Source organism: Lepisosteus platostomus, chromosome 9 (assembly GCF_059453375.1).
Source record: "Lepisosteus platostomus isolate fLepPlt1 chromosome 9, fLepPlt1.hap1, whole genome shotgun sequence".
NCBI lineage: Eukaryota > Metazoa > Chordata > Actinopteri > Semionotiformes > Lepisosteidae > Lepisosteus > Lepisosteus platostomus.
Window position 1 is genome coordinate 39,192,369 of NC_142619.1, and position 25,635 is coordinate 39,218,003.

General features: G+C 41.3%; 1 protein-coding gene across 3 annotated transcripts in view; it reads left to right on the forward strand.

Annotated features, from left to right (window-relative positions):
• The first annotated feature begins 461 nt into the window (after positions 1-461).
• LOC148654989 (lysine-specific demethylase RSBN1L-like) overlaps positions 462-25,635 on the forward strand; it is a 52,882-nt gene continuing 27,708 nt past the window's right edge. Inside the window, exons 1-3 of one of the 3 annotated variants that reach the window (XM_088644974.1) lie at positions 462-1,018; positions 6,357-6,462; positions 20,475-21,118. In XM_088644974.1, the coding sequence (XP_088501100.1) occupies positions 530-1,018; positions 6,357-6,462; positions 20,475-21,118 (1,239 nt within the window). In that variant the 5' untranslated portion in view covers positions 462-529. Of the gene's footprint in view, positions 1,019-1,491; positions 2,111-6,336; positions 6,463-20,474; positions 21,119-25,635 lie in introns of those variants that run through there. The other 2 variants (XM_088644973.1, XM_088644975.1) reach the window with 2 other exon arrangements.

The window sequence follows — 25,635 nt, forward strand, 5'->3', positions numbered from 1 at the left end:
ATAGATTAAATCGTATTAATAATTATTAATTGCGATGTTTTGAAAATTGCTACAATTTTGGCTCATTTAAATAAAGCAGACGCTGTATTCAATAAATGTAATAAAAAAGCGCTCTTTATTTTTATAAGCTTATTATTCTTGTCCTGCGTTGGACGCATTCCACATACAGTGACATAACAGGTCTGCTAGGGTACCCAGGCAGCACAACATCCAAGATTTCGAAGTGACATAATACGCGGAAGAGCCGGCTAAATCTGAACATTTGCAGCTCTTGTAGTGAAACATCCACTGTGTGGCGTCAAGTCTCCTTCAGCGCGGGTCTTTTTTTTTCGCAACCTTTCCCGCGTTTTCTGCCGGCTCTCCCCCGCCCGCTCGCCCCTCCCACGAGTCGACCCCCGGCTGTCCATCACGCGCCGGCCCCACCCCCGAGCCGCTCTGCCCGTCACAGGCCGCGAGGCCCCGCCCCTTCTCTGCCTCTCGCACAAACAGCAGCAGCGGACGGGGAGAGTAAATAGAGAAAAGCCCCAAGATGGCGGAGTCAGTGAGCTTCATTCACTTTGCCGCGTCTGATAAAAACCCGCTCCCCAAACCCAAGGAACCTAAAGCAGCGCCCGAGAGCCGGCTCCCGTCCTCCCGGGACCACAACCCCCCGCCGCCCAAGAAAGTCCGAAACGAGGAGAAAAGCCTTAAACCCAAGAAACTCAACGGGGAAGGCGGAGGAGGGGGAGGAGGCGGCGCAGGGGAGAAACAGCACCAGAAGCAGAGTTATGGCAGCCCGACAACATGGAGCTTCAGTCCCGTCAAGACGAGCAGCCCCCCAGCGCCGATCCAGGGACCATTACACAAGGTGTTCCCCGCAGGCGCCTTCATCGCCGCCGCCAGCAAGCCGAAAAAGCCCAGGGAGAAACGGGAGAAGGAGAAGAAGAAACACAAGCCAGCTCCTGAAAATAACAGCCTCGCCAGTGCTGCGATGAAGAAGGAAAACGGGGAGGTGAAGTTGGTGCAGAAAGGTGGGGGAGTTCGCAGCTGACATTTCCCTAAGTTTGGACTTGGCGATCACTTCGCCTGACGGGGCTGCGGGCTCTCCGGTCGCGTGGCTGCGGGGGTCTGGCGGCGCGCGGGTGCGCAGCGCAGCTCTCGCGACTTCGCTACTCGGTCGCCGAGCGCCGGGAGAGGCGCGTGTCCCGGAGCGCGGTCGGGCGCAGCGCCGCGGGAGTGCTGGGGGGGACGGGTGCGAGGACCGCAGGCTGGGGCCGTCCGGCTTGTTTACATCGCCGTTACTTAGGGGGGTGGGGGGGGTCTGCTGCTGCCAGGCCGACGAGGAAACGGAAAGGTTCTGGTGGTTTCCGCACACTCGCACGTTGGTTGGTGGTGTTGGTCATCCCCTTGTTTTGCCAGCTCAAGCGAACGCCAGTTGTCACGACCGCTGGGAAGTAGCACTTCGTGTCCGTCGGAACTGTATATGGTTGAGCGCCCGCTGAACACTGCGGTGGGGGGGGTTGAGTTGGGCTGCTTCTTCGCGATAGGCTGTGGGGACGCACTTGCCCTGAGCCCGGGTCCGGAGCGCTCCTGCCGTGTGAGGGAATGCTCGGCCAGTCCCTCGCCTCCGGTCGAAGTGTAGCTGTTGTACGAAGATGGGAGTCGTGCTGTAGCCGTCACATGCACTACGCCACACTTCTGCCCTCCTTTCCGTGCGATACGGTCTGTAAACAGACGTGTTCAGCAGAATGAAGCTTCCAAAACTGTAACTCGAAAAGGAGCTTAATTATCGCTGCTGAAGATGGGTTTCCACAATGCCGCTTTCAGTCGTTAAGGGAGGAAACCGGAATTGAATATAGGAGCGAACGCTGTGAATTCATCCCATTGGCGTGTCATTGTGCGTACATACGAAACGCTGACCTTCTAATTTTATAAGTGTTAATCACCCGCCATTAAGTCGTTTTTTTTCTCTCTCGCCACGCCCCCAAAATAATGCCGAAGCAACATGGCTTTCTAATTGCGCACTGGAATAATGCTGCTAGCCTCGGGCCGCTCCGAATTGCGTTTGAACTTTTCTTACGCTCCCCCTGCTTTAGGAAGCCCACGAGGAATTCTGTTGATTTCATTAAACGTAAGTTCCCTTAATGAGCAGCATGGGAGGGGGGAAAAAAACAGAAAACGCAGCACGGACTTGTTGATTCACACGGTATCGACCCGGGTCTCGGGTGAGACGCCTCCCTTGAGACCAAGGTCCGCCGGGCCGCTCGCCGCTGTCCGCTGGCCTCGGGGCCGCGTCAGGAGACCCGGTGACGAGCGCGGTGATGTCATCGGTCTGCCACTGCCGTCGTGGTAACGCGCCTGAGTCCCCCGCGCGGCTCCTCTGGGAGGGGGGGAAAAAACCCTGCAGTCTCGTGGACAGTCCCGGTTCCTTAGGATTCGGTTCTGCTGAAATACGAAGTGTATTTACAGAGTATTTGAGAAACACCAGCTCAATTAAGAGGGAAGGAAGTACAGTTTTAAGGGACGTTTCCAGCGCTTGGGCTTGAGGGGTAGCAGCCGAGTTGTTGTGTTTTATTGTACATTTATCCCTCTTGAGCTAAACAATTATTTGGTTAGTCGAAACTAAACCGAGATCAAAATGGATACCGATCTTGTATTGGTACTTTGAATTGTGTCGTTGTTGTGGTCTTAGTTTGTGGACAGATTCTAGCAATGTGTTCCTCTGTAAAATTTAATTTTGTTAATGCTTCTGACATATTTTGATGTAGAACCAAAATATGTCTTCAGAGTAACACATCAAAGTCAAAATGCAGTCAGGTATCTAAATTTACCTTCGATCTAAGTTTAAACACAGATCCAGTGTGGTAGTTTCCTGAAAGCCTTTTAATACAATCACGTGTTATTAGTTTTCTCTTTTGTGCATTCAGTCTCACATTTTCAGTGCTTACAGAAGTAAATCGTACTTAATTACATTTAAACATTGAGTTGTTTATTAAACTTTAGAACTCAAATAATCATTGCAAAGTAGATTCATAATCAATAGAAGCATGCAGAGTCTTTATTGTTTTGATTGCAGATGTTTGCGATAAGTATTTCTAATAATGTTTTAAGTGTGTTAAGTGCTACATCAGTTTACACCCCTGATTCATATAGGAAGGCCCATATTTCTTATTCTGGTTGAATCCTATGCTGTAAATAGGGCAGAGCTCATTATACACAACAGCAACTTTGGGCGATCGTTTAGTACTGCTCTATTTGTAAAACCTCTAAGCAGAAGTAACAGTCCTACTTTCTGGATGTGGTCACATTACTCAAGATGCTGTCTTAAATCTCTAGCGTTAAGCTGTTCTCCAGCGTGACTTTGATTCTTCTCTGAAGCGATATTCCTCTGATGAGGGGTTATTGAAATCTACCGCTTTTCTAAACCAGCATAATTCTTCGCAGCTCTTTTTGCTCCTGAGCATAGCGAGTGTTTCATTTGGATCAGTTTTTGCAGAATAGTTCTGATTTGTATGGAGTGAAAATGATCTTGTTCACCTTGATCCCTTTTCTGGTGCTGCTGGGGGGGTTTAAGTTGTTGTTTTCATGTGTAATTTGAAAGGATCTTTAAAATCTCCTTCAATTTATTACATTATATAGAATATTTATGGTGTGTTAGTACGTGTTCTTTATTTAGGATGGATCCAGTCTAACTGCTGTGTTTGGCCTGAAAGCCTAATCATTTGTGTGTGTTTAACACCTCAGATCTCTCCATAGAGCTGGGAGCTGGGATCTGCTGTTGTCTGTTGTTAATGCTTCAGCAGCCTGTGGAGGTGACATCTCGAGCATCATCTTTTAGAACTGCGGTGTTCGGATCACAGAGGTCGGCCCACATCCCACAGGAGTGCTCTTATAATCCTGGTGTTGGTATCGGTACAGTCCACAGTCCATCTTGGAAAGTTACACGACATCAAAATCTCAGCTTTCATTGCGTCATGGGCTCAGTAGCTGGTGCAGCAGGCGTAACAGCCTGGGAGGTGAAGTATAATTAGCTCATTTTGCTACTGTTCTGTTTGATATTTTCTTCTCAAGAAGTTCACATTTCTGAAACAATTTTAAGAAGCCTGACAGCACAATGACATTCCTAATAGTCGATGTGTGAGCTTTATTTGGTGACAGCCCTGCCCCATAGCTGTAATTAGTAAATACACACCTGTCTGATGAATATCAACTGCTTTGCGCTGCTTTAAAAAGCCTCTGGCTTATGGCATATTTGCATAGTTGGCGAACATCCATTGATTCAGTTTTGTTATAAACAGTTGAAGATAAATTCTGTTGTCTTTTAATTGTGACCACACGGTAGAGATGGTCTGATTGTGCTGTGCTGGTCAGTAAATGTAATGGCTAATATGCTACCGTGTCCTTGCTTGTCACAGTTTAGTGCTTTTGTGAACGAAGAATGTTATTCTGCACCATGAGTGACAAAATAATACCACTGATTTATGTAAATAAGAACCTTAACCGGTCATCTGTGCACTAATGCAATTTTATCCAGTGGTGAAATGTTTTTCAAACGCCCAAACAGAAGCAAAGGTTGAATTTTTCCTGGTTATGTTGCTAAATACTCCTAGTGAATCTGAAGGTGTAATTATGCCTGGTTATATACCATAATTTATTTTTTGTCACCATAATTTGTTTTTGCATTTTAAACCTTTTGTTGTTGAAGAAAATGCCTAATAGCTATTTTATTTCTTATGGTGACAAACTACAAAATTAAGCAAACGTTTATTATAAAATTGTAATATGGCAAATTATACCTCTTCTAAGGAATGTAAAGTCATTATAATTGCTCGATAAACTTAAAATGATTTGTTCAGAATTTCCTTCTAATATTGTCCCTCCTTTGCAGCTTATCTATAAAATGTAATCTATATTTTTATAGTTGACCATTGCGTGTTTCTGCCGTAATTTTCTTGCTTTATCAGAAATGGTTCAGTGCTTTTACAGCCAATGGAAACAGACCAGTCAGTTCTCTAAATAAAATAGTCCATTCAGCACTTAAAGCCCAGACTGCTTTGTTTGTTCATACAGTTTTATAAAATCAAATAAGAATTTTACCAAAGGAGCAGCTTGTAAATACGTTTTGTAATGTGATAACGTGTAGGCAGTACAGTAACAGCTTGTATTATCATGCTCTGCCAATTTTTTTGCTTGGAGTAAGGACAGTATGAGTACCCTAAGCTGACTGAAGAGAAAAGCACTCTTGCAAAAATCATAACAGGATAAACCTTCTTCGCATAGAGCCTTGTATGTGTTGCAAGCATCAGAATGGAGGTGGTGTTTTAAGGTCTGGTGTGTTACGATAGGAGCACCATTTAAAAAAGGCTGGTGTCAAAATAAATCCAGTTAGCTGAACCAGTGTGCTGCATTGAGCAGTGTTGTAATGTTAGCAAACCCAGACTGTGAACTGCACTTTGTGCAAAGACAAGTACGGGCTACAGCATGCTGACGAAATCCCTTTGTGTCACGAGGTGCCTGTTCTTAGTGTCTGATTGGTTGTAGTGTCCTTGTGGGTGTCCTAGAATTTAATTTTGACTAATGTGGCTGTCCCGATCTGAGTAGTAGGTGTGGTGTGCCTGCTGCTTAGTATTCGTGTTACAGTCACACTGAGCAAGCTCGGGCATACGCAGTTATCTCATTTTTAAAATCGTGTTCATTCAATGAGTACTGTGCTCTGTCATGACTGTAAGAGGCAAAGAGATGGTTCAGAGACCGTTGTGGGAAGAAAATCAAGCTAGGAGGAGCAGTTTATAACTACGGAAGGTCCTGAAATTGAGTTGTGGATGGCATTATAAATTGTGTGTTACATGACTTGTTTCTTAAGTAGCACGGTAATTTAAAATTAGGTTTAAGACATGGGAATCGCATTGTTTGTGCTTCTTTGTCACCCTGTAGCTAACTCTGCGGAGCTGATGGGTGAATGTGAACATAGCATAAGAGAATAGGGAAATGTACAAATGCAAAAGGCAGTTTTTGCTTAAACCAGTGAAGAAATACACATCTTTACTTTTGTTTCGAGTTCTGAGCAGAGTGATGCACAACAACAATAAAAATAAAACCCTGCTTATATGTGAAGCTGCCAAAAGTAGCCTAACAAATCACTCACCTCAATATTGGTCCTTAAAGGATGTCCCAGTTATCTGTTTAAAAAGTATTGAGTAATATTTGTTTAGAAAAATGCTTGACATGGTACATTGTGTGTTTTGTAGAAATTCAGTAGCACACTCAATACCCTTACTCTTACCCTGTAATCTAAAACAGTTTGTGATTATTTGTGAGTGCAGTTTTGCTCATTTTCATCTGTGTTTGCTATAACAGATCACAACAACAAGGAGAAGAAGAAGGAGAAGGAGAAAGAGAAGGAAAAGGAGAAAGAGAAGAAGAAGCACAAAGTGATGAATGAAATTAAAAGGGAAAATGGAGAGGTCAGGTTGCTGCAGAAAGGTGAGTTTTTATTTGCTCTGCCAGTGCGTTCAGGCTTTTTAAAACATACTTGTTGAATTTCACTTTGATATGCTGTACTTAGGTCCAAGATTTATGCTGGGCTGCTTCAGTTCATTTATGTACAAGGATATACAGTGTTATTATATAGCGACCACTCTTCATGTTAGTTTATTTTGGTTTTTAAATTCTCCATACGAGATGGCAAGCTTCTGGGTAAAATTCCACCTTTTATTGATCTTACTCTGCCTTAAAGCACAGGTGATTAGCCAGTGATGTCATTTGAAGACTGTATGCATAGCATTTTTACAGCTTCAAAGTCTGACAGTTTTCCATAAAAACACTTAACGAGCTAGTAATACACACAGATGTATTTTCAAATATTCTGTGGATGAAATGTTTTTTTTCAATGAGTACCTTTCACCAGTTTCTTGAGATCCCAATACCCACCACCACATAGAAATGCTTGCTTTGTTCTTTTTGGGCTGGCCTTTCCTGCAAAAGTTGGCGTAAGTTAATAAAATGTTATAACACAGTTGATTAAACCATAAACCAATGATTCTAAAAAAAGGTGGTGTGATACTTCAGGTTCAGATTTTGTATTTAAAAAACCACCAGAACACAGTACAGGGTGAAGAGGATGAAATGTTTATTATTTTTTATGCTCTTCTGTGTATTGTGCCAAGTGGTAGTTATAGAGGAGTGGACAGTGAGACATCTGTTTAACTTTGTCAAATATACTCAGAGGTTTTAAAAAACAGCTGAAGAGTATTGGAACCAAATCTGTTGCATTTTAAATACATTCTGGCATAGTAGGCTGCTGTCAGCCAGTGATTGTTGGCAAGCACTGTTTCATCAGGACCTTGTTTGACAAAAAGAGTCTTGAAAATGTGTGGTCACCTTATTAAGTTTCTGAGAGTGTTGACGCTCTGTGAGAAGTGAATGGAGAGTATTCCGACTCGTTTTAAGGCATTGTAAATTAAGGTAGGTTTGACCATCAGTCTCAGTATCTGTCACATAATTATGTGGACAAGCTACATCATGGGAACAAAAGGTAAAATTACCTTTGCTAGTAGAATGTAGAAAAAATTAAAATAAAAGCCTCTGATTTGCATAGATTTAAAGCTTTTTGTGTAATGTTTCTGAGACCATTAAATCATGAGCTCTATATAAACTTTTAACTCTTCTTTCAGCTGGTATATCTGTTCTTTCACTACTGAATAGTTTTCTGATTATTACACTGGGCATGACTAGAGCACCATATGTAAGAAGGCAGTTAATGATCAATACAATCCGTGTAGTACTTATCTGCAGCCTCCATTTATGTCTAAGATGTTATTTCAGTGTGGAATGAGTGTATTTAGATGAACAGCTTTTGTTTGATTTCTTAAATGTATCTTGGGGCTGGACAGATGGCAACAGGGCATTCATTCTGTCTTCATGATCTCGCCTTGTGTACTTCTGATTTGAAGAATATTCTGTTAATGTTTCCCATTCTCCTTCAGTATAGCAATTGGAGAGGACCGTGCAGGAGACTGTGCGCCTTTTAATTTAGTTCTATTGTTCAGTGGCATTTGAATGATATTAAACATTCTGCACACTCCAGGTTTTTATGGAGCTTTGCTACGAGCTTCACATAACAGCACGAGAATAGAAATTGCAGCCTTTTTATATCTTTGCAGCAAAGAGCAAAGCAGGATTTGTTTCCTCCTGAGGTTTCCTTTGAAGAGTAAAGAAGCCGTGAAAGAGTGTGGTTTATGAACCGCGGTTCTCGTTCTTAGCGCTGTGACTTCTGTTCAGACTCGCGGAGTTGCCATGGCCTCAGAAGGCATGAGAGCATTTTTAATTCTGTGAGACTGACTTTTATCACTGGCTTGGATTACGTGAACCTTTTCAAAACGAGCTTTGAATGGAAACGCTTCTAAATGACCGTGTGAGCGCTTCAGTCACGATGCAGCTGAAGACCCTTTCGTCAGGAAGTATCTGGTAGGTTTGATGGCTTTGTTTGCAAAGCGGTTTCCTCAATAATCCGTATTTTAAAGGCTCTGACTTTCGCGAAGAATGAACAGTGTTTTTCATGTGAATTAAAGCTTGAACTTTATCTGGAATGCAGGCTTTAATGCAGAGACCTGCAATTGGATGCCACAAGTGAGTGCTGTTGCAGTGCTCACAGAAAACACCTCTTTAAAAGCTTTGTAAAATGTGCCTTCTAATGCTTTGGTCCATGACATAAAACTCCATTGTAGTTTATTGATCAGCTACGTGTTGCTGGAAAGGCCTCATGTCATGTCGGCAGGAGCTGGTCTCTCGTGAGGGTAAGCTGTGGGGATCATTATGACTGTGCTCAGAGGATGGAAGGCAAGTTCTGTGGCCAGGGGTTTTCAAGTGATTCAGAACCTTTTGAAGGTTTGCTTTCAATGCAACAGCATCCAGTTCCCATGTTCTCTATCTTACCTACCCATTGCTGGGAGGGAAAAGCAGTGCAATTGCTATGTGCGTATTTACACGCAGAGTTGTTCCTCCTGCTGCCTCATCGCTACAATCAACGGCCTGTTTTAGGATTTGTCCCACCCACTGGACTCACATGATGATAATGATGTGTTCCTGTAAAAGCCAGCTTACTTGGTTCACTGCCACTGCCTGGCTGTGTAATTGAATTGTGCCTCAGAAGGGACGGCACAAATATGGTGACACGGAAAGCTTTAAAAACCTACAAAACTAAAAACCTTTTAAGATTTGAATCATATGTGAATGGTAGATCCCTCAGGAATTACTCATCAGGCGCGGTTTCTGTTCCATTCACCAGCATTTCTGAGCAAACTCAAACTCAGTTTAGCAAAATGTGTAGTACAACAGGCATCTGGTATTTGAAACCAGTTCACTACGTTAAATGTTATCCATTTTGCTTAATTATACTTGTTTGTGATGCCCGTTTCATGGTTATTGAAAGGCATTCTTTTGATTAGTAGCTAAAATGTGATTTAGCTCATTTAAGACATACGGTGCCACTATTTAGACGCGCAGCTGTTTGTAGATTCAATGGGTGTTTCCTGTATTTGTAAAATGGCCGAAAACTTAACCTATTGCACCTCTCCTGTTTCATTACATCTTTCAGATGATTTCTGCAATAAGAAATTGGTTGCAGGTACAAGCTTTTAATGTTCCTTTTTATAATCGAAAACTGTGCAATACTGTGTTTTCTGTCATGTTCTTTATTTTTCATATTTATGTTGGTTTGTGTGGTGTATTAGGTGAACCCATGGTATATATCTGTATAGGAGAGCTTTTTTCCAGTGTTACCTGCGGGCAGTTCAGCTTCTCTGCTGTGGACTGAAGTTTTGTGGAGTAATTTATACAGTGTGCTTCATTGTATTATCTTAAAATAAGAGTAGATGGCTTCGGTTTCTAAAGAACTTCCGGAACACTTTCTGTGCTGTACTTCAGTTAAATTGAAGTTCACAAAGTGACCACTAATCTGGGGAAATGTTTTGAAGTTAGAAAAGGTATCCGAGTTTTCTTTTTGTTCCATAAGGATGTTTTTTTTTTATCAGCTTGGCAGATCCGGAAGCATGAAAGCTAAGATTTGTTTTTTTTCTTTTGAAGTCCTTCTCACTTTGGGCTCAACGGGCCCTAGGATTACTGCATGAAGATGTTGACTTATTAATGGAAAATGAGCTGGATCACAATGGGAATTACAAGGTCAAGGGTGGAGAAGCAGTTTCTAGTCAAATCGTTTCTAGTCTAGTCCGAAGAGAGAAATTGCACCACTTCTGTATGAGCAGAATTGCTGTTGTAAATCATTGTAATTGGCCCAAATAACAGTAAAGAGCTATGGTTTGCTAACATAACTGTGTGATTGAAAAGATTCACTTTGTTGCTTTAGAATGATAAAAATGGAGGTTCAAACATGTATTACAGGACATGAATGTGTATGTTGTAAAGGTCTAATTGGCTTTCTTATAAAACTGTTTTAGTCTGAAGAGGAATAATTTAGGGTCATGCTCCTCAGTTACTGGAACCTTTTTGTTATTAATGGGATTATTGGACTTCCAAGTAGTGGGAGCCTACAGTGATTTTTAGGATAATTTTGACTGCTCATGTTCAAAGGCCAGGGAGCTGAACATCTTCACACTAGGCACGTGTACTTGGACAAAAACAAAAATTTGTGTCCTTCATCAAAATGGAGACCTGACCTGAGATTTGCAAAACCCCTTAAGCAAAGCTGTGCCCACAAAATTTGACAGTTGTCAGATTTCATCAACAGCTTTTTAATATTTGCGCTTTAGAAGTTGCTGCGATTATATTTAGCCCCACTATTTGATCATAAACTGTTTTGATAAAAGCAGCCCCATACACACACTGTTCCCATTTAAAAACTGTTTAGCCCTTCAACTCCAAATTTTATAGGTCTGATTCTAATACCAGTTGAGGGATTTAAATAGGGTTCTTGGGGAAACTAAGATGGCCATCTGGATTATATTTCTTTTCATCTTTATTTGCTTGTGGCCCATAACATTAACTTTTGCTGTTTAAAAAAAACATTTAGCCAAATAACACCATACATGGTATTCTGTTGGCTGTACCTTTAACATCTGACAGCGTCGTTCTGCATTACCAAATTGCATGAGAACCACTTCGGTCTCGCAACTTGCAGTGCCTCGATCTCAGGAGCTGCTTCACTACATATTTTGAAGCGTAGCAGTTTTCTTAACAACCAAAGCTGCTTCAGAGCTGCGCCATGCAAGTCACTGTGATAATATTCCTGCCCACAGTGGGTCACCAGTTGCTTGGCGAAATGATGTCTCTTGCGCAAAACAATCCAGTTCAATCACTATTCAGATAATTAACAACAAACATTCTAGCGATTAGATCACTTAATTAGCCATATACAAGTTCTTGTATTAGGAATTTGTCTTTTCGCATACCCCATCTTGCTCTCCATGAGACACACAGACGGGAAGAGAAGCTTGGGGTCAGAGCACAGGCTCAGCCATTTATACGGTGCCCCTGGAGCAGTTGGGGTTAAGGGCCTTGCTCAGGGGCACAATTGAGTAGGATTCCTTTGCTGGCTGTGGGATTCGGACCGGCAACCTACCAGCCACAGGCACAGATCCTTAGCCACAGAGTTAAAATGGGGTTCCTGTATAAACCTGATCACCGTTCTGTTTGGAAAATTCAAACTTGTACTGGTTGGGGAATTTCTGCAGTGATTGACTTTAGACTTCAGACAGACAGTTCATCACACTGCAGATTTCAGAATGCCTGATGTTTTACACCTGTCACATCTGGTCTTAGGCTGCTTGCCAATTGCTCTTCAAAATCCTCTTAGTCTGTTAAGTACCAATTTTGAAGTTATTCTATTTCCCTTTAGTTTCCTTGCAGTTCACTCACGGTATTTAAGTGTGTAGGGACTTGCTTGGAGCCTTCAGAACTCTCTATGGTTGTCTAGATGTTAAGATTATTTTCTGAAATCATCTCTGAATCCAATTGAGGTGCTGATCTGAAACTGTTGTTTCCTTGTTGGTTTTATATTTGTTCAGACCTTATGATTGGTGACAATGTTGGCCACCATGTTGAATTTAACAAAAAAAAACATACAAATTCTCGGAAGGAGAAGTCAACTTGGTTGATTGAAATAGAATTGATATGTTTACAGCTGTGGGTGACTTGAGAAGTGTCTCTTGGATTTTAGATAAAGTTTGTGACACCGGGAAGAGTAAACACTTCTAGCTTCAAAGCAGAGAGGATGTTTGCTGAGGTCTGGGGGGTCCAGTGCGCAGAAATAAGAGTAGAGTTTATCTTGGTATGCCTAGGCAAGTTGCGGATTATTGATTGCAAAGGAGCAGGATGGAAAGACAAAGTATACCTTCACTTTAAGAGCACAGGGAAGAAAGGAGAAGCAGGAGGAGAAGGAAGAAACAAGGAGATGAGAGAGGAGTCCAGAGGAGCTGGGCCTTGAAGCTTGTGCCAGGCGAGAGCTCCTACTACACGATTATCCAAACAAAACCCGACTGGAGCTAAGTATTTGAGCCTTGTTAGAGAGAGCATTCTGTGTTTCTGTGTTCTGTGTTTTTAGGGAACTTGGGTTTCCTGGTACGTCAGTTAGAAACGTCTTTCCTGATTAGGGTGCATTTTATGGATAGGTATATAGGCTCCCATTTATTTTGTGGAATCCAGGGTGCAGAGAGGTTTAACTGCAGGTTTTATTTAGTTAGGAGGCAGCCCATCTCTTGTGTGGCCTCTGTAGGCATATTAAGCGTTTAGTGCTTAGTAGCAGTCTGGGGTTTTCTGGGTGACCAGAATGTTAGGCCTCTGAAACGCCTTGTCTGTAAGTACTGTATATAATGGAACTTTGTTTTGTTGTGTGTTGTCATTGTTTTAAAATATCTGTCCAGCCCCATGTGTAACAATATAATGTAACTTGGTGTGTTGTATGTTTTGTGTCTTGTGTAGTTTATGGTAATACATGTTTGTTTTAGCCAAGTGTGCCTGGATTATTACTCCTCTCAACAAAGCTGTGCCAGAGAATAAAGAATTCACATGCCTCTAATTATACCAGCCGCTCTAGTATAGAAATCACTTACAAGTCACGGGTTATGAATAATTATTTCACTGATTGACTAAACTGCTTGGTCAATTCCTGATTTTCATCACTTCCGTAACCCCCCATTTGTAACAATATGTTAGAAACAAATTTGCTACATTAAGAAACCTGGCTGCAGCATGTCAGTCAACTTTCAGGTGTTTAATACATGTGCATATGTTGTGATATCTGCAGTAGTATGTTATATACCCGTGAATTTCGGTAGCCTATTCTGTTCTAATGCAAAATTAGTCCAAATGCAAGTATTTCTAGTCAAGTACACATCTCTGTAATAAACGGTGATAGGGTCATGTGGACAAAAGTGAAGCTTAAAGTTTTATGGAAAGTTTTCAGAAACTTTTTTAGAAACACAACATTACAAAAGTAGTGTCTGACATTCTTAAGCATTCACACAGTTCCTGGCAACATTGAAGCGTAGACTTGATCAGCCTTTAGACAGACTGCTGTGGGAAATGTCTCTTCTTTTGCAGCTGCAGCCAGCTGGCAAAGGTTGAATCACTAGGTTGAATGTCGTCTGCTGATGACATCGGCAAGTGTTGGTCTTACAAATATTTTAGGAAAGGAAAAGACTGGGATTGGCAAGACCTCAACATGTCCTGGCTGTTGTGCCATGGTTATTGTGACCACCGTGGAGTTTGGTGCTTTCTTGCTTGAGAAGAGACCAGCTTGCCAAAACAGAAAGCCCTTGGCTCAAAGACGTTTGTCAGTGTGTCACAGAGAAGTAGGCCTGTTCTCACTTTGTACCAGTGGAGTGCTTGTGTAAAAAGAGACTGTTCCCCTACATCCCACTGCTACTGCTCCACTAATTGGCTTGCGTAAGACAGTCAGCATGATCACTCGACTCCACACGGTGAAAATTCATCAGTGATTAAAATTCTTCACCATTCTCTTGTTACCTCAGGTGTTCTCTGGCTTGCAGGGGATGACAGTTTCATCTCTCTAGTGTCCGCATTACCTGTGTAAGGCTTTTGAGCCATTGAAATTGCAAATGTGCATTACTCAGTCTACAATTACTCTACGTTGGTTAGTGTTCTTGCATTAATAAAAATGTATTGAATGTCTTGTTACATAGATTTCTTAATTTAATTATTTTGACAGTTTGAGCATTGAATACTTGAGCTCAGTGTTTTATACCAAGGTTTAATAATTTTGAAATCAACAAACCTGTCCGCTCATGATTTAGAAATGGTAAACATTGTGCCTAGTCAAACATTGATGTCAATCTGTTGCATTTTCCTTGTGCGTCACTGTTTTTGCAGTATTTTTCCATTCTATGCTATCAAACAACAATTCTTACAGTTTTCATTCTACTTGAAGTTTTTGTAGGATTTTGTAAGTTTCTGGAGATTTTAAGATGCTTAGGAGAGTTCTGAAAAACTTTTTAATGCGTAATTTCTGTATGTTTACAGCTTTGCAGGGTCTATTTGCCTGCTGTTTTGTCTTGTCCAGCAGCGTAAAAGGGCTTATACTGTGGCCACCTGCTCTGATGAGCATTTTGAAAGCGATTATCTTTTTTTGTGCTCTGTATTATTTGCCGTGCTGAAAAATGTGCCGTATGCAATAATTGAACTTTGATATAGCATGTGGTGGCAGAGTTTACTCTCCACAGATCAGTGCAGAGCTTTTTCTTTCTGTTCAGTCTCCTGAAGAATTAATGCACTTGACATAATTCAGCCCTCTTGGTTTATGTATGACTCCTCTGAACACAGACCAGGAAAAAGGTCAGCTAAAAACGTGAACACTGGATTAAGACTTTGCAGAAGTAAAACATGCAGTAAGCAGTCATGGAGTGTCCATTTTCTATCTGTGACCTTTAAGTGGAGCATGCAGAAAGGACATCTTCCTGTTTTGCATGTACATCAGCTTTTAAGCTTCACATTCTAAGTCTAGAACACTTACCAGCATTCCTGTCTTTGTGACATGGAGAGATGTGGTTTTGCATCATACTAAATTTATACCTTAATGCAGAAGGTGATTTATGGCTAGCTGCCTGGGGAAGGGAAATTGAAAAGGCAAATCTTTCCTTGTTTTGAAGTTGTGGGCTAGAACATGACAGGGAAAGTGTTAAAGAACTGAAATGTTTCATTTGGGTGAACATCGGACTATGGCACCCACAATGAAATAAGCAAAGAGGAAGCCTGGAGGATATTTATGCCCGAGCACAAACGTGATTTTTATGATCTGTAGCACATTTCCGAATTGTAGCTTTAACGCTACCCTTGTGGTGTGAGTAAGCAGTCAATTCAGTCTGTGCTGAATTGAAATTTTCGTCCATCCTTGTTTTACTCTGTTCACAGTTGGATGGGAATAGTGCACGCAGATCTAATTTATTTTCCTCGAGAGTGAGAATAGTTAGAAGAATGAAACTCTGGTGCAGTATTGCCTGGATTTAAGAATTTCATTGATACTGTTCATTCTGTATTGTAATACATTAATTGTAAGTGGAATATTTGGTTTGTTTTTCTGTTTTAACGAACATTTGTGTCTTTATTTGTGTTTATGCAGTTGTGTTGTAATACACTTTATGTACCGATGTACACCATTATAACCAAAATAACGCACAAACTCTTTAAATGACCCAGCTAGGAAAAAATAGGTAATGTAATTATGTGAACTTTTTGGTTTTATCTCTCTCACAATTGTGTTCTCAATTTTGTTGCATCTGTTAAATACCAAACCAACACTTGTACTTTTTAAGTGCTAGACAGTTTTTTAATTGTTCTGCAGCTATTCATGTACTTCAACTCTGTTATCACCAGTTGCTAATAATATCTCCTTAGTAGAATAGATGAAGTAGTTTTCATTTATGGTGAGTAAAATCTAGCTTCTCTCAGATTGGCCTATGTGCTCATTGTAATTTATAACTTGCAAGCCCGTACTGTATCATGCATTACGTGGAGTGATCAGACCTCTGTTCTCTGTTCATTGGGATTGAACGTCATGCAGAAAATGCATATTTTTAATATTCATTATCCTTAAGCACTTGTATCCTTGGTGGGGACTATAATGAAACTTGGATAATATCCATCCACAAACAAGGACTTTTTTTTCTTAGGAGTGTTATTTCAAAATGAAGTCTAGATCCCCATCTCTTAATTAATTCTCTGTTGCTCTCTTGACAACCAGTAGAAAGAAAAGCTGAAAAGGATGTACAGTTTTGCCCTGCTAATTTATAACAGACTCAAACAGTTGTGGTGGTTATGAGCCCCAACACTGAGCCCTGTAGTACACCATGCAGAGGGAGAATGCACTTTCAAAGACATTGGCTGTAAAATTTCAGAAGGATTGTGAAAAGATGTTGAGAACTTATCTTAAAACCTATCAAAAGGAATTTTGAGGTTCTCTTCCAAAAATATTGGGGGGGGAAAAAAAAATAATTTGGTGTCTATACAAACTTGGCTTAATCCACCAGGTAGACCTGTTTTATCTAAAGCAGGATCAACACATCTTTGTTTTTGTTGACTTGTATCTTAAAACATTTGAACATATCCTTTCTTAATTTATTCAAGACACAGCTGATGTTTCACCCTTTGTAATTCTTTCCAGAACATGCAGAGAAGATATAATTAAAATATATTTTATTCTTTCTACACCAACATCCCACATAATCATGGTTTTGAAGCTGAACTGTATTATTTAGAGAGATCTAGTAATCCACTGGTGCGATTTCTACAATCAATTTTGTCATGGTTGATTATTTGAAAATAATTATCTTCCAATTCAAGCTACTAAGACAAGTACGTAAATTGTCTTAGCATGGCCCCTAATTTAAACTTGCTTCCTATTTAGGAAAATCTGAGGAGTATTTTGTGCTTAATAATTCCTTTAGTAATATTGAGACTTCTCAAAATATACAACAAAATCTGACTAGATGTTGCCTTAATTATAATATTGTGATCTTAAGTGAGCCCAACGGGGGAAGCTGGAATGGATACTTTCTTTACCATCTTTCCTTACATGCTATGCTAATGGACCTTTCACCTGGTTTAAAATGGTATCTGTTGTAGTTTTGTATCTAATAATTGACTTGATAGAATTATTCTAAAATGTATTTGATTACTTCTTTTAGTGCAAAACCCACAGAAATATGTTATTAAAAGCAAATTGCTTTATGTTCTTCATTGTTAATTCTCTGTTATAATTACACACATTATACCATTTTTATAGCCTTGGCATACCTTACACTTAAAAGACTGTGCTACATCTCAGGTGATGCGTCTTATAACATGTCCTTGCAGCTTATTGTATATTGATGCAAAACAAGAAACAACTGAAAACTGAAATAAATGAACATCGGTGCAATTTGAAGAAAGGATCCTAACTGTTATTGCAAGGCATTGAGTGACGGTTGCCCTGCTTTATTTTTTAGATTGAACATTTACTCTGTAGCAGTGGTCATATTGATGTGATGTTCAGTAAAGGGAAGTACATTGGGTATATTTTTAAATATTGTTTCCTGGAAGCTTAAGTGAGGAATTGCACAGTATCAAAGTAGGTCTATGTAGTTTTAGGGATTCTTGTATTATTGAGTGTAGGGAGAGTCTAAATGTTCATAATTGTAAATCAGAATTGTTTTTTTTTTTGTCATTGGATTGTAATTAATCTAACCATGTCTGTTCTCTTCTGTTTAATTAAAATTCAAGATGTGATATTTTATTGGTAGTTCTGTAGAGGCAAATCCCAATTGGTGATGTTGAATCCCTTTTAATTAACTTAGAATGAAAATGTATGGATCTCGTTCTATTTACACGTTCCTTACATTGCTACATGTTAAATAACATGAAATTGGATGAATTGCTCTAGATTGTTCAGACTCTTTGGTTTGTGAATTGTTTTCTTGAGTTTTAATCTAAAACGTACAAATGGATTATGGTCAGGAGGTTGAGAATGCCAGTGGAGAAAGTTTGGTGTTCAGTTAACCATGTCTTTGTCAGTTTCTCTGGAGGCTTTGGATTATTCCTGACATACTGGAATGTCCATTTTTGGCCAAGTTTGAGCTTCTTGGTAGAAGGAACCCAAACCTCTCAGCCTTTGGTTAAACTTGTGTCCTGTTTCTGACAGGGAGACCACTATACTGGTCGCCATAAACGTCTTAATAAAGGACACTCTAGTGGAAGGTGATGGATTTATTGTCTTGAATGTCTGATCCCTTTTCTGGAGTTTAAATAATTCTTAATGACAAATATCACTGTAGCCTTTGCAGTGCTAGTATGATTTCAGTATAACATTTTTAGATTTTCTTTTGACAAGACACATTACCTCGTGTGTATCTCATTCTGTTATTCTGTTTCATTGGAGGTAGGAATACATCTGGAACTCGGTGTGTTTTTGGATGAAAATTGAGATTTCTAGCAAGAAAAAAGGTGTATGAAATAGTCATTTGTATTGTATTCTATAAATATTTGTTATATATCTGCATTATATTTACATATCTGTATTCTATAAATATTTTAAGGATCGTAATACCTTGTCGAAGGTAGTTTGAATTAACTATAACAGAGTTTTCCTTTTTGTAATAATGTGTAAGTAAAGGAAGCAATTCAGAAAAAATGGTAATATGACAAAAAAGTCACATGAAAATTCGAAAGCATCACGCTCAAAAGGTTCGTGTTTCTGTTCAGTTTGCCCATTGTGTGAAAAGATTAAAATGACTGAATCTTGACCAGGAAACTGTTCTGTGAAATCCACAAATCCTGTCTGCCGTACTGCATATGCCCATGTTTTGTTTTTTGGTAATGACTAGCTGTGGGCTTCCTTCTGAGCTGAGCTTTGGGGATTATGTTTTAGCAGGCCGCTGTTTCGAGCAGCCTGCTGTGTGCCACATGCTGTTTATATTCGCCGCTGATTGTATCTGACCCTCGTTTACACGCACTGTTAAAATTACTGTCTGGTCTGTGTCCTATTTGGAAGTGGGGGGGCGGGGAGCTGTTGCAGATGAGGATTTGCAAGCCGCGCTTTTGCGAACTGACATGAAAAGGCTCTTTCTGTGCCGTTTCCTGCGTACCGCACGGTTCAGCACGCCGTCCCGCTCTCTGTGCCTGGAGTGCTGCACGAATGCTTTCAGCAGCTTCCGTTTGAAACGGCTCAGCAGGCCTGGGGCTGTACCTGCTCTCTTCCTCCCTGCCGCAGGCGGTGTCGGCGTGCTGGGCAGCTGAGGCAGCTTGAGGTGCTCCTGTTCCCTGCGACACACGGCCACAGGCTGTGCCAGGCTGCTGGGCAGCTGAGGCGCAGTGCCTTCTGAGCATGTCTGAGGAGCAGCGCTGCCTGCTTCACTACAGCAGCCCCAAAGACGCTCAGTGTGGTACCGCCTGCCCTTTTATTATCAGGATACAAGAATGGGAAAGTCAGTTTTTCCCTTTCCTCAGGATTGGATTTTTCTCAAGAACTACTTATTCCTGACAGGTGAACTGGAGAATTAGGAGTTATATGTATTTTCTGTCCTAGAGGGAGATTTCAGACCAAGGCTGAAGTTATTCTCCTGGATGATTCCAGTGCTAGCTGGTAGTTCAGTCCAGGCATTAATTTGTTTTTTTCTTTAGGTTTAAACAAAATGTCTGCTGGTTTCTCACTGAACTGTCCAACTTTGGGAAGTTTTTTGAACAAGATTTTCCTCCTTCGGGTTTTAAAGGCCAGGCATGGCCTCCTTAAAAAGCTCATTTGCTTTGTGGTTTATGAATCTTCATTTCAAAACATTTACTTTTGAGTTAAAATTTATATAAATTTGAAGTTAATCAGTCTAAATAACTGCCAAGGTCCACCTCTTGTGTGGTTTCATTTAAAATATTGCATTTTTAATTGTAACACTTCTCTGTATCCCAGTTATTGCAATCTGTCCAGGTTTGTCAGACTGTCAGCTTTTTGTTGAACAAACAAATTATGCTTGATTGAGCCATTGTTATGTTGCAAGAGAAGGTCTACTGGGCAGTAGCTTCCACTCACGTCCCCATGCCCTGGTAGCAGGTAATACTTTCCTTCTAATACTATTATTATGCTATTATTATTACTGAGGATTTGCAAGCAGCGCTTTTGCGAACTGACATGCTAACTGGGCGGAGTGGTGGCTCTGTGGCTAAGGATCTGCGCCTGTGGCTGGAAGGTTGCAGGTTCAAATCCGGCATCCGGCAGAGGAGTCCTACTCCGTTGGGCTCCTGAGCAAGGCCCTTAACCCCAAATGCTCCAGGGGCACTGTACAATGGCAGATCCTGCGCTCTGACCCCAGGCTCTCTCCCTGTCTGTGTGTCTCATGGAGAGCAAGCTGGGGTATGCTTGCTAAATTGTAAAGGGTTAATAAAGTAATGTTGTTGTTGTTACTGTTCCCAATTCCTAAAACTTTTATTAGGAAGGGTGGGATAATTTACGGGATGGTCTGGGAAGTAGAACTTAAGTCCTTGTTTTGTTTTCTGGCTTCCAGGTGAAAAAGAGAGGCCCAAGATAAATTCAGAGGAGCTGCAGATCAAAAAGGTGAAGAAGAAAAAGAAAAAGAAACACAAAGAGGGCGAGAAGAGAAAGCGGCCCAAGATGTACAGCAGGTCCAGTCAGACGGTGTGCTCGGGGCTCGTGTCGGACGTGCGCGGCCTGGAGTGGAAGCCGGGCAGGGAGGAGCAGGGCGACGTCAAGCCCGCCCCGTGCCTCCTGGAAGGCTGCCGGCCGGAGGACAGGCCTCCGGAAGGCAGCGACCCCGCGTTCGTGTCCGTCAAGGCGCCCCGGGTGCAGACCCAGCTGCCCGGCCTGGACAACCTGGAGTTCCGGCGCTTCATTCACGTGGAGCAGCAGCCCAATGGGGGGGCCTTGGTGGCGCACGCCTACAGCGAAGAGCTTTCCCGCCTGTCTCCTGTGGAGATGCAGAGGTTTGCCGACGAGTTCGTGACGCTGTCCTTCAGCGAGGACGAGAACTGCGCGGCTCACTATGTGATGGGGATCATTCACGGAGCAGCTATGTACCTCCCGGATTTCCTGGAGTACTTTTCTTTCAACTTCCCGAATTCTCCCGTGAAAATGGAGATCCTGGGGAAGAAGGACATCGAGACAACCACCATGTCGAACTTCCACGCTCAGGTACGCTCGTCTTCCTTCCTCAGGGGTGTAGCCACCTAAGGATGTCTGTGTGCAAAAAGATTGAATCTCTTAAACACCTGGTTTTGATTAATTAAGTGGCAAGTGAAAGAATCTGCCACTTCCTTTCACAGCCTCATCTGAGCATGGCCTTCTTCAGTCTGCCGTAAATAAGTTGTTTAGCCTTCAGTTTTTATTCACAGAGGTTGTGCAACTGTGGAAAGTTTCACTCCTCTCCGTTGCTACATAGAAAAGTACTTTTACGACGTTAAAACCTTAAATGTGTACCTTAAAATTGATATAAATCACATGCTGTTTCCAATGATTTAGTTTTTAAAAAAGCCTTTTTTCTGTTTTTCATCGCTTGTAAGGATGTAATTGTTTTAATTAATTCTAAAGACAATTTTCTCCACTGTGTACTATTTTTGACCCATCTATCAGCCTTTTAAGAACTTCAGCCCATGTACGTGTTAAAATGGGAAATCTGCACTGTCCCACGGTAATCTGTGCACAATTGTGGTGCTCCCTTGCTTCCTAAATATTGTAGTTATTTTAATTGTAATCACATTGAATTTTTTTTAACTTTCAATATTAAGATTTATATGACAATGGTATTAAACATTTTATGTAATAAATCTAATTATATAATCTATTAATATCCACCTAAAGGTTATTCATAATTGTACTGTCTGGTTCAGCAGCAGGAAACGGGCAGCAGTGCGGACTGATGGTAGGGTCTCTGGACTTGAACATGAGGTGCCATTCGGCCAGTGGAGCTTGTTAATTGTAATCAGGAGGGGGGTGGGTTCAGTGCCCAAGTGGGGCACTACTATGGTTACCCTTGAGCAAGGTACTTTACTCTGGTTGCTCCAGCAAAATGCTGTGCTTTCTAAGTGAGTAGCTCTCCGAGTCATTATTGCAAATAAGAGTTTGTTTTCCATTGACTAATCTGGTTTAATAAATGTTTATATGATAAAAATGCCATACTTCTTGTCATTTCACACCATGGGTATTATATCTAAAATGTCTCATAAGCTGATGGTATAATAATTTTGTATTAACGCCTTAATTAAAAACAGATGGCTTAATAATTGTCAGCAGGTGCAGTGACTGCAGGTAAATTGGTTACTAGCAATGTTAAATCTGAGAGACGTGCTTCTTTCTTGGAACAGATCGGTAAAGCAGTGTCAACAAAGTGAGACAGATGAAGGAGAAACAAGTCATTTTGGTCTGTGATTATTGAAGATGACCTGGTTCAGAGATTTCTGCCATGTGTATTTCTCAACCATAGGTAGTGAATTGCTTAGGTCTGTGCATTTAATCGCAAAGTGCTTCTTTGCAATATTGTACCCACTTGGTTGGCACACAGCATCCCCACTAAACAGCAGACCAGGTGCAGAAGTGAGAAATTGCATTATAAAACTGTATTTTATATAGCGCCTTTAAAGGAGGCTTCTCAAAGCGCTTTACAGAATGACAACAATAAAAAAAAAATACACAAGATATGCACGATGAGAATATACAGAGGAGACAGTAGACGGTGGTCCTGAATACAGTTGGAGCAGAGGGGTAAAACCAGTTTAGTAAAGTCTCTTCTAAAGAAGAAGGATTGGAGGCTGAATTTGAAGGACTCTAGAGATGGTGACTCTCTGATATCCTGGAGATAGAGTTGCAGATCTTTGGGGTATAACAGGAGAAGGCCCTGTCACCCATAGAGTGTAGACAGGCTTGGGGGACAGTAAGGAGAGCAGAATTAGAAGAGCGAAGGTTGCGCGGTTGAGAGTAGGGCAATAGTAGCTCAGACAGGTACTGAGGTGCCAAGCCATGCAGAGCCTTGTACTGTAGGTGAGCATGAGGGTTTTGAAGTCGACATGACTTGACAGGAAGCCAGTGCAAGGACTCCAGGATAGGAGTAATGTGATCACTTGCACTAGACCTGGTCAGGATTCTGGCTGCCGAATTTTGGACATACTGGAGTTTGTTCAAAGTAGATTTAGATACCCCAGTGAGTAGAGCATTACAGAAGTCAATTTTGGAAAACACAAATGTATTGATCATCTTTTCAGCCACAGTTAGTGTTAACATAGGGCATAGTCTAGCGATATTTCTGAGGTGAAAGAAAGATGTTCTTTAGTTGAGGAGGAAATTTGTCAATGTAGAATTTGGCTGTGACACCAGGTTTAGGTCTTCTATAACTTATTTAATGTCTCATCTGAAGTACTGTGCCTTTCGTGATGTCCCCTGTCACCATATTGGGACATTGGATGGTAGATATGGCCAGCAGCCGTATCACTCTGCAACTTACAGCTGGCAACCCACTGAAGCTCAGCAGGTGTGAGCCTGGTCAGTACCTGGATGGGAGACCTCCTGGGAAAAGCTAAGGTTGCTGCTGGAACAGGTGTTAGTGGGGCCAGCAGGTGGCGCTCATCCTGCGGTCCATGTGGGTCCTAATGCCCCAGTATAGTGACGGGGACACTATACTGTAAACAGGCGCCATCCTTTAGATGAGACGTAAAACCGAGGTCCTGACTCTCTATGGTCATTAAAAATCCCAGGACATTTCTCAATAAGAGTAGTAATAATAATTCCTTACACTTATATAGCGCTTTTCTGGACACTCCACTCAAAGCACTTTACAGGTAAATGCTGTAAAGGGGTGTAACCCCTGCGTACTAGCCAAATTTTCCCATTGGCCCTTACCAATCATGGCCTCCTAATAATCCCCATCTATGAATTGGCTACATTACTCTGCTCTCCTCCCCACTGATAGCTGATGTGTGGAGAGCGTTCTGGTGCTCTATGGCTGCTGTTGCATCATCCAGGTGGGGGTGCACATTGGTGGTGGTGGAGGGGAGACCCCATTACCTGTAAAGCACTATATAAGTGAAAGCTATTATTATTATTATTATTATTATTATTATTATTATTATTATTATTAGAGAGCTACCTACTGGACTACTAATACTTATAGTCCCAGCCAAGTAATGACAAACTCGGCTTCTGAGAGCAAAGGACGTCCAGCTACAAGCTGGTAACACTGCCGTTATAATCCTTCTCTTACAGGTTTTTGTCTGGGACTCCCCAGAGTTAAAACACTGAGGAAAAGATATCGATATACATCTCAAATATAACATCGCTTTATGAAGGCGCTTCCCATGTATTACCAGTTTGGCATTCTCAGGAATCTGTTTTACACCCGAATGTCAGTACAAGACCTTGACGTGCCGTGTGCTGAAAAAACGAAGAGAAGGTGTTAGAGAGCCAAGTGGTGCTCTTCCTATTGGGCAAACAAAAGCAGGGTGTGAATGGTGGGTGTTTTTTTTTAATTTTTATTCTAAGTTGAATTTCCTGGACTCGCTTTAGGGACTGTTCATGCCTAGTCATTCTAGACTGCTGCTTAGTACAACCACCTGTCATAGAGTGGTTTAAAATTATCTTATGTAATATAGAATCTTCTGTACTAAAATGTGGTGTAGATTTTCCACATTAAATTTTAAAGAAAGTAAATTGGTGAGCTTAGATCTTCACATTGTGGCACTAGGGGATGTGGAGATTTAATCTCACAAGTGGACTTGATTTTCAGTGAATGCCTTCACAGTGTAGCTCACCATCTGGTCCTTACAGGAGATAAATTGTCATAATCCTGGAATCCATGTCTTATTAATAGGTTTATTCTTATTATTTTAAGGGGAACACCAATATATCTGTAATTTATCAGCATAACAACCATTAAGGATCAAACCACTTAACTGTCCACTGAACAAATGAATACCAGTTCTTGAACATTTCTCCACTTGCAGTTTAAAGTTTGGCTTAACAACATTACTGTGATGCTAGAAGACTAAACTTAAATCTTACACTGATATGATGTGTCCCTGTTTCACCTGCTTTTCATTCTGCAGTGCTCAGAAAATGTCAGGGAATTAAGATGAAAAAGTAATTAAAACTGGTCTTTACTTGGAAGTGTAAAGGGTTTATGTCGGTGTTTATTGCGATGCAGTGTTGTAGGAATGTGAAAAAAATGAATACTAATTACTGTATGCGAAGTAATAAGTCAACATTGAATTTAATTAGCACAGTTTGGGGGGTAATTGGAATCTGGTGGTGAGTTGGGCATCTCTGTCCTGTGTGATGCTCCAAGAGTGATGTCAAAGTACCTGAGGAAAAGAAAAGGCTTATACTTATCAGGTGGTAAAGGTTACAAAAACATTTCCTCAACATTTGGCATCCATGCATCCACTGGAACAGAGTCTCCAACTGAGCAGCGTAAGAACACACTGTTTTGATTGGTTAAGTCCAAGTCCATTGGAATGTTGTCTTGAAGTGCTCTGTTCATGTAAGAAAACCCTCAGATGTCTTTGGCGTGAAGCAGTTGTTTAAGGAAACATTTCTAAAAGCCAAAACAAGAGACAAATCGGCTAAAAAACCCATCAAGTTGGAGACATTGCTACTCGAGGAGTTACTGCATCTGTGGGTTCACAGATTTGTTCATGGATATCTTCTCGGGGGGACATTTTCTG